At 52.1% G+C, this 15,461-nt stretch overlaps 1 protein-coding gene across 3 annotated transcripts in view; it reads left to right on the top strand.

The window, feature by feature from the left end:
* The window catches only part of CHD1L (chromodomain helicase DNA binding protein 1 like), a 49,911-nt gene that overhangs the window by 17,156 nt on the left and 17,294 nt on the right, over positions 1–15,461 (top strand). For all 3 annotated transcript variants that reach the window (XM_014578483.3, XM_075905802.1, XM_006132874.4), the window contains 7 exons: positions 2,972–3,064; positions 3,783–3,879; positions 8,686–8,759; positions 10,475–10,585; positions 13,215–13,329; positions 13,738–13,891; positions 15,024–15,189. In XM_014578483.3, the coding sequence (XP_014433969.2) occupies positions 2,972–3,064; positions 3,783–3,879; positions 8,686–8,759; positions 10,475–10,585; positions 13,215–13,329; positions 13,738–13,891; positions 15,024–15,189 (810 nt within the window). The remainder of the gene's footprint in view (positions 1–2,971; positions 3,065–3,782; positions 3,880–8,685; positions 8,760–10,474; positions 10,586–13,214; positions 13,330–13,737; positions 13,892–15,023; positions 15,190–15,461) is intronic.

The following is a 15,461-nucleotide window of genomic DNA, read 5'->3' as shown; positions in this document are numbered from 1 at the left end:
CTCTGTTGTAGTGAAATAGGAAATGCATTAGCATTCAGAAAATGCACTGAATAATTGTGCAAGTTCACTATTCTGAATGATCCTTGCAAAGCAAGTACAGGCAGTCCCCGGGTTACGTACAAGATAGGGACTGTAGGTTTGTTCTTAAGTTGAATCTGTATGTAAGTCGGAACTGGCGTCCAGATTCAGCCGCTCCTGAAACTGATCAGTTTCAACAGTGGCTGAATCTGGACACTAGTTCTGACTTACACACAGATTCAACTTAAGAACCCCAGGCATCCCCAAGTCAGCTGCTGCTGAAACTGATCAGGGCTGATTCCAGGAAGCCCGGGGCAGGGGCTTCCTGTAATCAGCCACTGGTCAGTTCCAGCAGCGGCTGACTTGGGGACGCCTGGGGCAGAGCAGCTGAGGTGCTGCTGGGTTGGTCCAATAGTGCCGCCGCTCCTCGGCGCTACTGGACCAACCCAGCAGCACCCAAGCTGCTCTGCCCCAGGCGTCCCCAAGTCAGCCGCTGCTGAAACTGACCAGCAGTGGCTAAATCAGGACGCCTGGGGCAGAGCAGCTGGGGTGCTGCCGGGTTGGTCCAGTAGCATCCAGAGCGGCGCTACGGGACCAACCGGCAGCGCCCCAGCTGCTGTACCACAGGCTTCCGGAGCAAAGCCGCAGAGCACGGGGGCAACGGGACAGCCCAGACGCGCCGTGGCTGTCCTGCTGCCCTCGGGCTCCGCGGCTTTGCTCTGCTTTGCTCCCCGTCTCCCTGGTCTGCAGACCAGGGGGACGGGGAGCAAAGCGGCGGAACACGCAGGCAGCGGGCAGCCCAAACGCGTCTGGGCTGTCTGCTGCCCGCGTGCTCTGCCGCTTTGCTTCCTCTGCCTGGTCTGCTGGAGACCAGGGAGACGGGCCCCGTTCGTAACTGCGGATCCGACATAAGTCAGATCTGCGTAACTCGGGGACTGCCTGTAATATTAAAACTGCAGATCAGTCTGATGCATTTTCCTAAGACTCACAGCTGTTTGATCCTGGGCTTCTGGTTTGACACACTGCCATTTGGAACTATCTGAAGGTGTGGAAGCAGCCAGTTCCAGGATTCTGGTTCGGGCCAACCTCTAATTAAAATGTGATTAAACATCTTTAGACATGTCTTTAGTATCACCAGTTGCATATGTTAGCATTCAGTCAAACACCCTTGTAGATTCTTCTCCTTCATAACAAACTCCCTTGTACGTCTAATACATGACCAACCAAAAGAACTCACTGTTTATGCTGAATTACACTCAGATATCCACTCCTTATTCTGACCTCATATTCTTTCCTGTGTGAATGCTACATCGCAGCTGGACTAAGTCTGCCCACCAGGGACAGCAGTCGTCACACAGGAGTTGGAGGGATGGCAAGAGCCAGGGTCAGAATCAGGTTGGAGTTGGACACAGGAGATCAAGCAAAGTCTGACCTTGCAGCCAGGCAAAGTCTGTGTGTTTGCCCAGACCACTTCCTAGACCTACCCCTAGGGTTAAGAAGGGCAGTGGGCCAATCAGAGGACCACAGTGGGTATTATTATTCTGAGTGTACTGGGCAGCATTTCCTGTGTTGTCTACTTTCCACAGTGCACCTTGGCTGCACCTCCGCATGGCCTCCTGGTGATGCTGGGGGAACGTCAGCTGTCCTAGGCGCTGCAGGCCTGGGTTCTGGTTGCCACGTCTTTACATCTACAGACTACCAGGATGAGCATGTCTGCAGAGGCAGAGCACTGGAGAGCCCTTGCTTGTCCTAATGACAGTGCAGAAACACTCTGCTCATCTGGTGCTACTTCTCCATGCACTAGAGCAGTGTTTCCCAATTTTATTTGGCCACGGAACCCTTTTAAACTTGAAAGAATGTTGCAGAACCCCTAATAACAGTCTTATATATGGAGCTGAAAAAGTAGACCACAAATAAGTAAGGATAATAATAAACAAATGCTAAACAAGGTCACGAGATCAACATTTAGTTTAATTGCACATATTTAAAAAACAAAAATCACATTTAACATGTACAATTTTTTTTTTAAATCCTAAAATGTTATTGTAATGGAATTTTCTCGCGGAACCCTTATTTTCACTTCACCATTTGGGAAACACTGCACTAGAGAGTGGAGGCCACTGTGCAAGGGGAGCCCTTGAAGTGCTGATGCCAAGTGCAGAGGGAATGTGCTGCCACAGGCTGCTCCTGCCACAGACTCCCACAATCTTCTTCCCCGTCTGCTCTCAGACTCTTCCACGCATCCTCTTGTAGTCTCCACACAGCCTCCTCAGCGCCCTGCTGAGCACTGCTTCTCTCCATAGGCCCAGCGCTCTTCTGTCCCTCCTCTCAGAGCCTCCCCATGGTTCTGCCATCGAGCACTGAGGCAGCAGCTCTAAGATTCTCGGGGCCGGCTCAATGTTTCATCCCTTCTCAGAGCCGTGATGCTTCTCCCTCCTCTGACCAGCCTCTCTCACTGGCCCTTCACAGATGCTGAGCAGAGCCAGGAAATGCCACTAGGAGGCCAAGCACAGGCACAGCCAGGAAACATGGGTGTGGCATCTGAGCAGATCTCGATGGGGCTGCCAGCTTTTCATTCCAGTGCCCCAGTGCATTCTATCAAGTACTTTTTGTTTGTTAATTTGTAAAATGCCAAATACCTCAGCTATGTGAAGTTTCAGGGACAGTGGCTTTTTTTTCCCTCTCTCTGAGGAAAATTTCCAACTAATATCACTTGTAAATGTTTCCTCTGCCCAAGTGGATAAATATTTGACCAAGAAAATAGGAAAGAAAACTTGATGCATGAAGGAGGGAGTGTGTTAAATTTGGAACCTGAATTTGAACAATACCACCAAGAGGTTTCCCTTCTCTGTTATAAACCTGCAGAGCTATTTTCAGTGGCCAGTCACTACTTTTACAGTGTATTCCCAGAGCGCTTGCTGAACGGCTCTGCCATTTTATTTTTGTGTTTCAGATGCATTTGAAAATGAAGCAGGGAGGAAAGTTAGACTTCAGAATGTCTTAATTCAGCTTCGAAAGTGTGTAGCCCATCCATACCTGTTCAGTGGTGAGACAGAACTCTTCTCTCTTTGAAAGAAACCAAAATCATCATAAGATATGAGCCAATTTTCTTCAAACATGGCTTGTTTTGCAGATTTCAATGACTCTTAAAAATTGAGTTTAGCCTGAAGACTATATGTCATTACTGTAGTGTTCCTGCTACCTAGCAAAGCACTGTCAGTCTTGGAGCCAGAGTCCAGGTTATTACCTAGGTCAGCTTAGCATGGCAGTCTCCAGACTTTGAGGGTTATGCCCTCCCGTATCCCTGTCTGTGTCCATCCCAGAGCCAGAGCTAGGAGTGGGGCCACAGCAGGGGGGGAGAGATACGCAGCCAGGAGGAAGAGACTGCAGCTGGGAATGGGGCCATGCCCAGGGAAGACGGGTGGGAGTGGAGCTGCAGCCGGGCTGCAGTGGGGGCCAGCAGCTAGTTCCGCAGCCAGGTGCAGCTTCCCTTGCGGCCTTGCCCGCAGCATCAGCTCAGAGATGGGAATGGAGCCCAGCTAGGGGTGGGGAGCAGAGCTGGGGGTGAAGAGTGGCTAGGTGGTGCTCCCTCCTCACCCAATGGGGGCTGGCCTGGGTCTTGCACTTCCGGGGACCTCTGGCTTAGTGGCAGCTGTACAAGGCATTACCATGCATGGCAGTGAGGTAACTTGTGGGGAACCTGGAGGCCCTTGCTATCAGTGGTCTAATTTGAGTATTGCTTCTGAGACTTTCTTCCCTCCCAGGTGTCGAACCAGAGCCCTTCGAAATTGGAGACCACCTCATTGAAGCCAGTGGGAAGCTGTGCTTGTTGGACAAACTCCTTTCATTCTTGTATGCTGGGTATGTGGTGTTATTGAGCTTTACTTGGGGGGCAAGTCTAGGTAAGCTTGGCTCGGAAAAGCGAACTGTTACCTGCATGCCCCAAGGAACTGGGGTGGTACCGGTAATGCTGAATTACTGACAGCTGTACAGAAGAGGGATGTTAAAATGTGTTTGTTTACATTTCAATGGTTACACGTAGGGCAGCAGTTGGCTCCCTGGGAGCTCTGGCTCCTGTAGCCACCCCGCAATGCTGCCTGTGAGATAGCAGCAGCAGCAGCAGCATAGGGCAGCAGGCGGCTCCCTGGGAGCCGGTTTGTGCCGGGAGTCAGCTTTTAAGCCATCTCCCTGCGTGTATTGGGAGCCTGTGTGTAACCGTGAATGTTAACTGATGAGTCCAGGCTCACTGGTTAACTGTGTACACGGTTACACGTTCACATCCCTAGTGCAGAAGTGATCACAGTGTTGCAGCTACACAGGGGAGCTGACAGGCTCTGTGGGCCCCTGGGCAAAGTGTATGGGGGGGCTGGCTCCATGCTCCCAGAAGGGGCAGGGCAGCCAGCGCTCAGCAATGCCCCAAGCACACCACACTGGCACCCAGGCAGCCCTCAGAGCTGCCCGGCATGCCCTCTGCCTCCCAGCCCTCAGAGCTGCCCGGCGTGCCCTCTGCCTCCCAGCCCTCAGAGCTGCCCGGCGTGCCCTCTGCCTCCCAGCCCTCAGAGCTGCCCGGAGCGCACCACGCAGCGCCTCAGCAACCACTTAAAGGGCCCGAGGCTGTGGCTGCCACCATTGCTGCAGTAGCAGTAGCAGCAGCTGGGAGCCTGGGCCCCTGTGAAACCCTGGGCCCTGAGGCAATTGCCCCCATTGCCGCCCCCTGTTGGCAAGCTGCAGCTACAGATGGGATGGTAAAGGAACCTTAAAAGGTTCAACACTTCCTTTTAAAGAGCCCAGAGTACTGGTTGCTTCTTTGTATTTATTCAGACCTCTTCTGTCTCTGAATAGGGCTGGGAGGCAGAGGGCACGCTGGGCAGCTCTGAGGGCTGGGAGGCAGAGGGCACGCCGGGCAGCTCTGAGGGCTGGAAGGCAGAGGGCACGCTGGGCAGCTCTGAGGGCTGGAAGGCAGAGGGCACGCCAGGCAGCTCTGAGGGCTGGGAGGCAGAGGGCACGCTGGGCAGCTCTGAGGGCTGGAAGGCAGAGGGCACGCCGGGCAGCTCTGAGGGCTGGGAGGCAAAGGGCACGCTGGGCAGCTCTGAGGGCTGGGAGGCAGAGGGCACGCCAGGCAGCTCTGAGGGCTGGAAGGCAGAGGGCACGCTGGGCAGCTCTGAGGGCTGGAAGGCAGAGGGCACGCCGGGCAGCTCTGAGGGCTGGGAGGCAGAGGGCACGCCGGGCAGCTCTGAGGGCTGGAAGGCAGAGGGCACGCCGGGCAGCTCTGAGGGCTGGGAGGCAAAGGGCACGCTGGGCAGCTCTGAGGGCTGGAAGGCAGAGGGCACGCCGGGCAGCTCTGAGGGCTGGGAGGCAGAGGGCACGCTGGGCAGCTCTGAGGGCTGGAAGGCAGAGGGCACGCCGGGCAGCTCTGAGGGCTGGAAGGCAGAGGGCACGCCGGGCAGCTCTGAGGGCTGGAAGGCAGAGGGCACGCCGGGCAGCTCTGAGGGCTGGGAGGCAGAGGGCACGCCGGGCAGCTCTGAGGGCTGGGAGGCAGAGGGCATGCCGGGCAGCTCTGAGGGCTGGGAGGCAGAGGGCACGCCGGGCAGCTCTGAGGGCTGGGAGGCAGAGGGCACGCCGGGCAGCTCTGAGGGCTGGGAGGCAGAGGGCACGCCGGGCAGCTCTGAGGGCTGGGAGGCAGAGGGCACGCCGGGCAGCTCTGAGGGCTGGAAGGCAGAGGGCACGCCGGGCAGCTCTGAGGGCTGGAAGGCAGAGGGCACGCCGGGCAGCTCTGAGGGCTGGAAGGCAGAGGGCACGCCGGGCAGCTCTGAGGGCTGGAAGGCAGAGGGCACGCCGGGCAGCTCTGAGGGCTGGGAGGCAGAGGGCACGCCGGGCAGCTCTGAGGGCTGGGAGGCAGAGGGCACGCCGGGCAGCTCTGAGGGCTGGAAGGCAGAGGGCACGCCGGGCAGCTCTGAGGGCTGGGAGGCAGAGGGCACGCCGGGCAGCTCTGAGGGCTGGGAGGCAGAGGGCACGCCGGGCAGCTCTGAGGGCTGGGAGGCAGAGGGCACGCCGGGCAGCTCTGAGGGCTGGGAGGCAAAGGGCACGCTGGGCAGCTCTGAGGGCTGGGAGGCAGAGGGCACGCCAGGCAGCTCTGAGGGCTGGAAGGCAGAGGGCACGCTGGGCAGCTCTGAGGGCTGGAAGGCAGAGGGCACGCCGGGCAGCTCTGAGGGCTGGGAGGCAGAGGGCACGCCGGGCAGCTCTGAGGGCTGGAAGGCAGAGGGCACGCCGGGCAGCTCTGAGGGCTGGGAGGCAAAGGGCACGCTGGGCAGCTCTGAGGGCTGGAAGGCAGAGGGCATGCCGGGCAGCTCTGAGGGCTGGGAGGCAGAGGGCACGCCGGGCAGCTCTGAGGGCTGGAAGGCAGAGGGCACGCCGGGCAGCTCTGAGGGCTGGAAGGCAGAGGGCACGCCGGGCAGCTCTGAGGGCTGGGAGGCAGAGGGCACGCCGGGCAGCTCTGAGGGCTGGGAGGCAGAGGGCATGCCGGGCAGCTCTGAGGGCTGGGAGGCAGAGGGCACGCCGGGCAGCTCTGAGGGCTGGGAGGCAGAGGGCACGCCGGGCAGCTCTGAGGGCTGGGAGGCAGAGGGCACGCCGGGCAGCTCTGAGGGCTGGGAGGCAGAGGGCACGCCGGGCAGCTCTGAGGGCTGGAAGGCAGAGGGCACGCCGGGCAGCTCTGAGGGCTGGAAGGCAGAGGGCACGCCGGGCAGCTCTGAGGGCTGGAAGGCAGAGGGCACGCCGGGCAGCTCTGAGGGCTGGAAGGCAGAGGGCACGCCGGGCAGCTCTGAGGGCTGGGAGGCAGAGGGCACGCCGGGCAGCTCTGAGGGCTGGAAGGCAGAGGGCACGCCGGGCAGCTCTGAGGGCTGGAAGGCAGAGGGCACGCCGGGCAGCTCTGAGGGCTGGGAGGCAGAGGGCACGCCGGGCAGCTCTGAGGGCTGGGAGGCAGAGGGCACGCCGGGCAGCTCTGAGGGCTGGGAGGCAGAGGGCACGCCGGGCAGCTCTGAGGGCTGGGAGGCAGAGGGCACGCCGGGCAGCTCTGAGGGCTGGGAGGCAGAGGGCACGCCGGGCAGCTCTGAGGGCTGCCTGGGTGCCACTTTGGTGTGCTTGGGGCATTGCTGAGTGCTGGCTGCCCTGCCCCTTCTGGCTGAGAACATGAGTTGTTTTACATGATGTCTGATGCTTCTGGTTTGGCCACAGATTGCAAGAGAGCAGGCCTTCGTGCTGTGCTTCAGTTCCTCTGGGCTGAGGAAACACAAATATGTGGTCAAGATAAAAAATAGTCATAATTGGAGAGGGGGATAAAAACCTATCTAGGAATGGGGAAAGCCTGGAATACACACACACCAGGCTTGGGGGATTTGAGATTTGGACCCAGATTCTGGAACTTAAGTTTGATGGCTTCAGAATCTGAAATTGAAGTCTTAGATTCCTGCACAGTCCTCCCAGGAGAGCACTAACCAAACCAGGAAAGACTTCAACTCGACTTCAGGGGCAGGATGTGGGACAGTTCCTTTTCTATGATCAAGCGTAATACCAAACAAGAGCATCTAAACGAGCATGCAGTTCCCCTATGACAGCTTCCTTAGGAAGTTCTTAAACAGCCATTTTAAAGTAAAAATGGAAATTTTAAAGAGGCTGGGATGATTTTGCTTCTGAGCTGTCTGGCAGCGCTGGGGGGAGAGAGAGAGAGAGAGAGAGAGAGAAGATATGTGTGTGTTTGTCTGTCCCTTTCCAGGTCTTGGCCGTAAGAGTGCATAGGGACCCATAAATCTGTTGCACCTAAGAATGATGCTGGTTAGTACCAGTTGGCTTAAAGACAGCGTTGTCACAGCATAAAGCACATAGCACAGGTCTGGAAGTCAGGCGTTCTGAGCGCTGACTCCAACTTTGCCACTAATTCACTCTGCGACCTCAACAAGTCATTTTATATTTTAGGAAACTGAAATCATGCACCAGGGGTGGGCAAAAGGGCCTCTGCAGGCTGGATCTGGCCCACCAAGCAAATTGATCCAGCCCGTGGAGGCCTTACCGCTCCCCCCGCCCCCAGGCCAGTCAGGGAGGGGGGCAGCGCACAAAGTCTCCTCCCTCCCTGCAAGGGGCTCGGCACTTAAAGTCAATTGCCAGCTGCTGCTCAGCTGGCGGTTGGGTCTAAGTACAGCGCTTCCTTGCAGGGAGAGAGAGACTTCACCTGCTCTCCCTCCCCAGGCCCTGATAGACCTGGGGGGCAGCAGGGGGGAGCACATGAAGTCTCCTCCCACTGCCAGAGGCACAGTTGCCTAGAGGGAATTGCCAGCTGTTCTGAACAGCTGGCGGTTCTCTCTGGGAAGGAGAGGGGCAAAGACTTTGTGCACTCCCCCACCCCCCAGACCAATCAGGGTTTGTGGGCGGGGAAGCACAGAAGTGTCCTGGCTTCGCCTCTTCTGCCTGAGATCCCTCCCCTTTTGGGGTGGCCTGGGGCCACTTTAAAAAATTTTGAAGTGGTCCTCGGTCAGAAATTGCCTACCCCATCATACAATGTTTGGATTAAATATACTCCTGTATATTAAACTAAGCTAGCTTGGTCTGTCTCTCTCTTTCTGTGAAATGCTACAAACAGTCACGTTGAAGTTATGGGGTCTCACTTTATCTCTGCAGTGGCCATCGGGTCTTGTTGTTTTCTCAGATGACTCGGATGCTGGATATTCTGCAAGACTACATGGACTATAGAGGTGAAATACTTGTGCTCTTGGAGCAACTGTCTTGTCATGATGACCTTTTATTAGCCACACTGGAGCAGTACCTGGCTGATCCTTGCATGACAGAGAAGGGACCATAATACTGGGGGCTTATTTCTAGCAGGCAGAAGAAGTTTTCTTGCAGTTTCTGACTGCTTATGTGACATTGGGCAAGTCTCTTCAGTTCTCTCTGCCTCAGTATTGCCATCTGTGAAAGTGGGATAACAAAGCTGTTGTGAGGTTCAGTGACGTAACGTATTCGAGAGTGCTGATTCCCATCACTCCCTCATCCTCTTTGCTGTAGGATTAGAGTGCTGATTCCCATCTTGTGCCCAGTCCCTGCCATACCCTGCCCTGTGCGGAGATGGTGTTGGGAGGAACTGGCTTTTAAACTAGCTTCCCCAAGCACCAGCTCCTGCTTCTCCCCTCCCCTTTTTGCCTCGGATAGAGGCAGCCAGGGTGGAGAGAGAAGCGACTAAGTCGAGGGAGTAGTCGACTAGCCACATCCCTACCTGGCATCACTGAGAGTGGTGAAATTTGGGAATACAGGGAGCCTCCTGGACTCTGCGGTGAGTTCCTTGCGGCTCCCAAATTCACCCCGGGCCTGAGAGCCGTGGGGAACTCACCGTATCTGCCGCGGGGAACCCACCGTGGTGAGGGCAGCCACAGGGGCCAGGAGCTATGGTGAGTTCCGTGCGGCTCCCGGCCCCTGCCACTTCCTCTCCCTCCCCCCCTCCCACAAGCCATGATAGGAGACTCACACGAGTAGTGATCCCACAAATCACAAGGGTTCTCCTGTATTCCGGATTTACACCAGTCTGAATTAAATAAAAAGCAGAACATGTCGCCTCCACCAGGAAATGAACTTATTACTGAAAACTGTTGTGAGCAATGTGCCTCTTGGAAATAATGTGAGTGCAAGTGTAGGCTGGGTCCTGCTATTTTTGGCAATGTTAGCAGATGTGTTCTTGAGACATGAGACTTTTTCTTTCATTTCAGTCCATGAGGCTATATGCCAACTGTTTCTCATGAGAGAGGCTTTTATTTAATGTTTATTGCCATAGACAACTAATAACAAAACCTAAAGATAAACATTGGGACCAAATCCTGTAATCCTGGCTCAGAAAAGCTGGCATGGAAGTCAATGCAAAAGGACTCTATGCTTTGGTCCATAATGTGGGGGCAGTTGCCAAAGAGCCCTGATCTTAAACAGTCCATGTACCAGCACACATCTGCTTTGATTCTAAATTTTTCTGTTTTGTTTCCAAGCAGCAAACTGAAACACAAGAGTTCCTGCTACACATTCAGTTCTGGTAGCCCCTGCATTCGCTAAGTCTGAAGTAACTCCATGGAAGTCAGTCACCCCTTTTACATCAACAGGGACAAATTCTGGCCCTCTATTTTTGAAGTACTGGTGGAGTATGAGGGAGTAGCAAAGCTACAACCCTTCCCCCCCCGCCACCCACCCACCCTCCTGAGAGCAGAATGGCAAGGAATGAAAATAGGAGACTGTAGATGAAGGACAGAAAGCCCAAGAGCATGGAGAATCTGAGACATGGGATGATAGTGTAAGAAGACTAAGAAGAGGGAAAGTGATTTATAGAGCAGGGGCAGAATGGGAGGACTGGGAAAGGAGAAACCAGCCTGGAGAGGGATAGGATCAGAATAGCGGTTCCTTGAATAGATGCTGTTTTTGTCTCTTTGGAAAGGCTACAGCTATGAACGACTGGATGGATCCGTCCGAGGGGAAGAGAGGCACCTCGCCATTAAGAATTTTGGCCAGCAGCCCATTTTTATTTTCCTACTGAGCACCAGGGCAGGTAAGGCAACTGTGGGAGAGACAAAACTGGAGCTATAAACAGTCCATTCCACGATCTCCTGCCCTTTTGCTGTCTTCTAGTATCGACTGGACTCGGGGGAGATCTGAATTCTTTAGAGAATCCCAGTTTTAATATTCAAATAAGACTCCATAAAGGGAAGGAAACAAAGCTTTTAAAGAACATCAGTCAAAAAGAGTTTAGTCGGTGATAGAATCTATATGGAGATGTTTTAATTACAGTTTTCAATGATGTGTTTGAATATTCAGCAGCTCTTTTATGTTCAGGCTGAGAGACAAGTTCATGCTCCTGTTTCAGCAGCTGAGGCACACCGTTTACAGTGCACTCTATTGAGTGACTTATTTATAATAAGCTCTGCATAGTGGGATCTAAATGAGGTGTTAACCACTTGAGAGAGAGCTCTTGGAGTTATTGTGGATAGTTCTCTGAAAACATCCTCTCCGTGTGCAGTGGCAAGCAAAAAAGCAAATGGATAGATCAGACAACTGAAAGGGGTACAGTAGGCTGGAAAAGCTGAGGAAAAAACACTTGTTTAAAAGATGGAGAGTGGTCAGCTTTGAAGAGATGCCTGAGGGGGAATGTGATAGAGGCCTAGAACATGGATGCTGTGGAAAAAGTGAATAAGAAAGTGTTGTTTACTCCTTCATATAATACAAGAAGCAGAGGTCACCAAATGAAATGAATAGGCAGCAGGTTTACAACAGACACAATTATATTCTTCACACAGCCCTCAGTCAGCCTATGGAATTCGTTCTCGTGGGATCTTTTGAAGGCCAAAAGTATAACTGTATTCAAAAAAGAATTAGATAAATTCCTGGAGGATGGGTCCATAAGTGCCTATTAGCTGAGATGGGCGGGGGCACAGCCCCATGCTCTGAGTATCCCTATCCTCTGCCTGTCAGAAGCGGGGACTGGACAACAGGGGATAGATCGTTCGATTGCCCTGTTTGAAGCACCTGGCATTGCCCACTGTTGGAAGACTGAGGGCTAGAGGGACCGTTGGCCTGACCCAGCATTGCTATTCTTATGCTCTATAATGCCTGCCCCTGTAGCAGCTTCAGCTTGGGGATGACACGGACATTAATTTGTGCAAATACCGCCCTTTTGCAAGTAACAGCCTTCATTTAAGTAAAGAACAGGAACCTTCCTTTCTCCACCACAATAAAGGCTGCAAAGTGCATTGGCCCCCCTTCCCCGAGCTTATTGGTTGAATCTGCCCTATGCCCACTGCCCAGCTCCAGACCCACCCTTTACCATGACTCTTCTTTCACTCCCACCATCCACGTAAGCTTCCTCACTCTTGCCTTTCTCCCATGCCTGGACTGTCCCAGACAGCGTAGAATCATAGAACACTAGAACTGGAAGGGACCTCAAGAAATCATCAAGTCCAGTCCCCTGCCTTCATGGCAGGACCAAGAACTATCTAGATCATCCCTGATAGGTGTCTGTCTAACCTGCTCTTAAATATCTCCAGTGATGGAGATTCCACAACCTCCCCAAGTAATTTATTCCAGTGTTTAACCACCCTGACAGGAAGTTTTTCCTAATATCTAACTTAAACCTCCCTTGCTACAATATAAGCCCATTGCTTCTTGTGCTATCCTCAGAGGCCAAGGAGAACAATTTTTCTCTCTCTCCTGTTTGTAGCACCCTTTTAGATACTTGAAAACCGCTATCATGTCCCCTCTCAATCTTCCCTTTTCCAAACTAAACAAGCCCAATTATTTCAGTTTTCCCTCAGGTCATGTTCTCAAGACCTTTAGTTATTTTTGTTGCTCATCTCTGGAACTTCTCCAATTTCTCCACATCTTTCTTGAAATGTGGTGCCCAGAACTGGACACAATACTCCAATTGAGGCCTAATATGACAAAGGTTCAAACCAACTGAAGGCCTACCACTGTATCTGGCCCAACGTGAAGACAATGTATTCATCTCCACCCCATCTCAGATACCAGTACAGAAGTTCAGGGGTGTGGTTATCTCAGCATTTGCAGAGAGGGTAGAGATGCCAGGAAGAAAGGTGCGTTTCATGGTTGAGGGCAAATGTTCATCAGTATGTGCCCTAAACCTTTATTTCTGTTTAATATGTCCTTTCAGCCCATGGGAGCTGGCACTTCAGTAACTAGTGACAGTTTTAGTTTGGATTAGAACCTGGACTGTCCGCCATCCTTGGGCTTGTATGATTGTATTTGACATTTCTGTTTCTATGTCAGTAATATCTGTCCATACTTAGGGAGATTCCGTGTGTTGACATGAGGCAGCCCAGTTGCTTTTGTTTTAAACCTGCCAACAAAAGAGCATCATACAGTAGTCTCTGTCCAACAGCCTCAACAAACAATGCCCTTAAGTCCTAATTGCTTTTTAGACCAGTAGACCACACATCTTTTATGATGCCTGGTGGAAAGCTGGAAGCATAGAAGTGTGAGAAAATGAAATTCAGAAGCTTTAGCGAAACTTTTCTGAGCCTCATAAGTGAGTTCGAGTGCTGGAGCAAAGTTGGGTTCTTTTTCATGTTATCTGATGGATCCACCCTTTTGTAGCCTAACCGCCTATTTCATGAGCCAGAAATGTGTTACTGACCATCCCTTTTTTGTTTAAAACTTGTTTTTAGGTGGAGTCGGCATGAATCTAACTGCAGCAGATACAGTCATTTTTGTTGATAGCGATTTTAACCCACAAAATGACTTGCAAGCCACCGCAAGAGCTCACAGGATTGGCCAGAACAAGTGAGAAATAGGAACAGAACTGCTTGTTGTGGTGTATTTTGTATTTGGTTGCTCACTATCTTATTATCAAGGCCTCCCCATTCCTCCCCCAGTTCTGCCAGTGGAGGAGAGCTAAGCAGAGCAATTTGGGTCCTCAACATAGTCCTACCTCTTCCTTCCCCTGATCCCATGCAATCCTGTGCTCCCCAGGTGTCCAGAATGTGGAACGCTGCTCTCTGCTGTGTCCCCTCTTCCTCTCGATCATGGCAATTGGGTCAACATCACCTTTTGCGGTTCTACCTGTGCTTACTTTTACCTAACTGGGCCACTGGGCCGGGTCAGGACCGATTGCAGAGTTTGGCCCATTATTCAGGGAAACTGTTGTAATTCAATATAAATGACTAAACTGACTCTCTTACATTTTGCAAGGCCTGTAAAAATCATCCGCTTCATTGGACGGGACACCGTCGAAGAAATAATCTACCGCCGAGCTGCGTCGAAGCTCCAGCTTACGAACGCCATTATCGAAGGGGGGCAGTTTGCTCTCGGAGCACCCACATCCCAGGAAGCAGCAGACGTGCAGGTAAGAGAATAATTGAGTATGGCTTTAACAGCATCAACCCTTAGCTACGGAGGAGGGCCCCGTTCTGTGTGTGTATTCAGGTTGAGTCTGATCCAAATGCCATTGTCATTGGAGGGGAATGGGAAAGAACGTGGTATCTGATTGCATCACTTTTTATGGAGCAAGCCAAAATCCCAGAAGCAAACACCACTGAAATTTGGGGACAATTGGATGTTAATTATGAGACTCGAGCACTGTCTAAGACTTTTTTTCTGGGGAGATTTCCTTTGTTTTTTGACTGTTACAGATATTTTCATGAAAATGGCATTGTTGCTTCTAGGATCGCATAGGGTTTTCTTACGGAACTGTGCTCTCAGCATCATGCTAGCTTTTGGTTGGTAACTCACAAGTTGTCCTGGGCTTGACAAACGTTCCAACAAAACTTACGCTGAGCTCTTATCATCTCGGGTTCCAGGGAGGGATTTGTGATTAGGCAAAGCTGAATTTTGCTTTGAGATTTATGTCTCTTAAGCTGCACAGTGTTAATGGCAGAAGGGACTGCAAGCTCATGTAATCAGACTCCAAATGCAGTGAAATGTAGGAGGACAGGAGACCCATGGAAAGTGAAACACTGAGAAACTATCATGCAGCCCTTTCCCTTCTCTAGTCCCCCTGTCCCATAAACTTACCCGAGCTATGATGGCTTCCAGCTTGAGAAATTAAACTGAGCCTGTGCGTGGTGATATGCCGTGCTGGTGCTTTTTCCCCTTGGGTTTCTACAGACATTTAAGCGCTCATGTAAAAGGAAAATGTTCCTGACCTTTCTGATTGTAAAGATAATTTCTTGACTGTGACTCAATGCAGTGGCATCTGCATGGTGTCTGAGTAACTATGAAGCTACTAATGACCTGTGGCTGGCACGGTGAATATTGCTGAGCATGATTTGCTCTGTGGGTCTGTCTAGAGAAGTGTACAAAACCGATGAGGGCAGAATGAGAGAATAACAGCTGTCGCAGCATGAGTGTTTTGCAGGGTGACATGAAGTGCCTGATTCCCCTCTTCACAGATACTTTCATTTAAATCTTGAGGCATAATAGGTTAGTGGTAGCATAAGATATGGCGATGTGCAGCTTCATCCTTTTGTTTGTTCAAGCTGAGTGAAATCCTGAAGTTTGGTTTGGATAAGCTGCTCTCCTCCGAAGAGAGCACCATCCAAGATGTGGACCTGGAAAATATCCTTGGAGAGACAAAAGAAGGAGTGTGGGTAATGGATGCTGTGCTACCAAGTGAAGAGGAAAGCAGAGTGCGAGATACAGAAAGTAAGTGTGAGAATCCTATCTACACACAAAAGACACTCAAAGCTGCATGCTATTAGAGATTTCCAGGGGTTATATGGTGGGATTTTTTTTTTCAGATTAACTTTAGAAGGAAGAAAGATGTGTTTCTGGTTAGACTAGAGGACCTGAAATCAGGAAACATAGGTTTTATTCCTGGCTCTGCCGCGGACTTGATTTGTGACTGTTGAACACACCCTTCCTCTTATGTCTCAGTTTCCCCATCTGTAAAACGGGGGAAATAATTCTGATTTGCT

Source organism: Pelodiscus sinensis, chromosome 1 (assembly GCF_049634645.1).
Source record: "Pelodiscus sinensis isolate JC-2024 chromosome 1, ASM4963464v1, whole genome shotgun sequence".
In the NCBI taxonomy this organism is placed as follows: Eukaryota; Metazoa; Chordata; order Testudines; family Trionychidae; genus Pelodiscus; species Pelodiscus sinensis.
The sequence above is the reverse complement of the archived record's forward strand: the minus strand, read 5'-3'. Positions and strand labels throughout refer to the sequence as shown.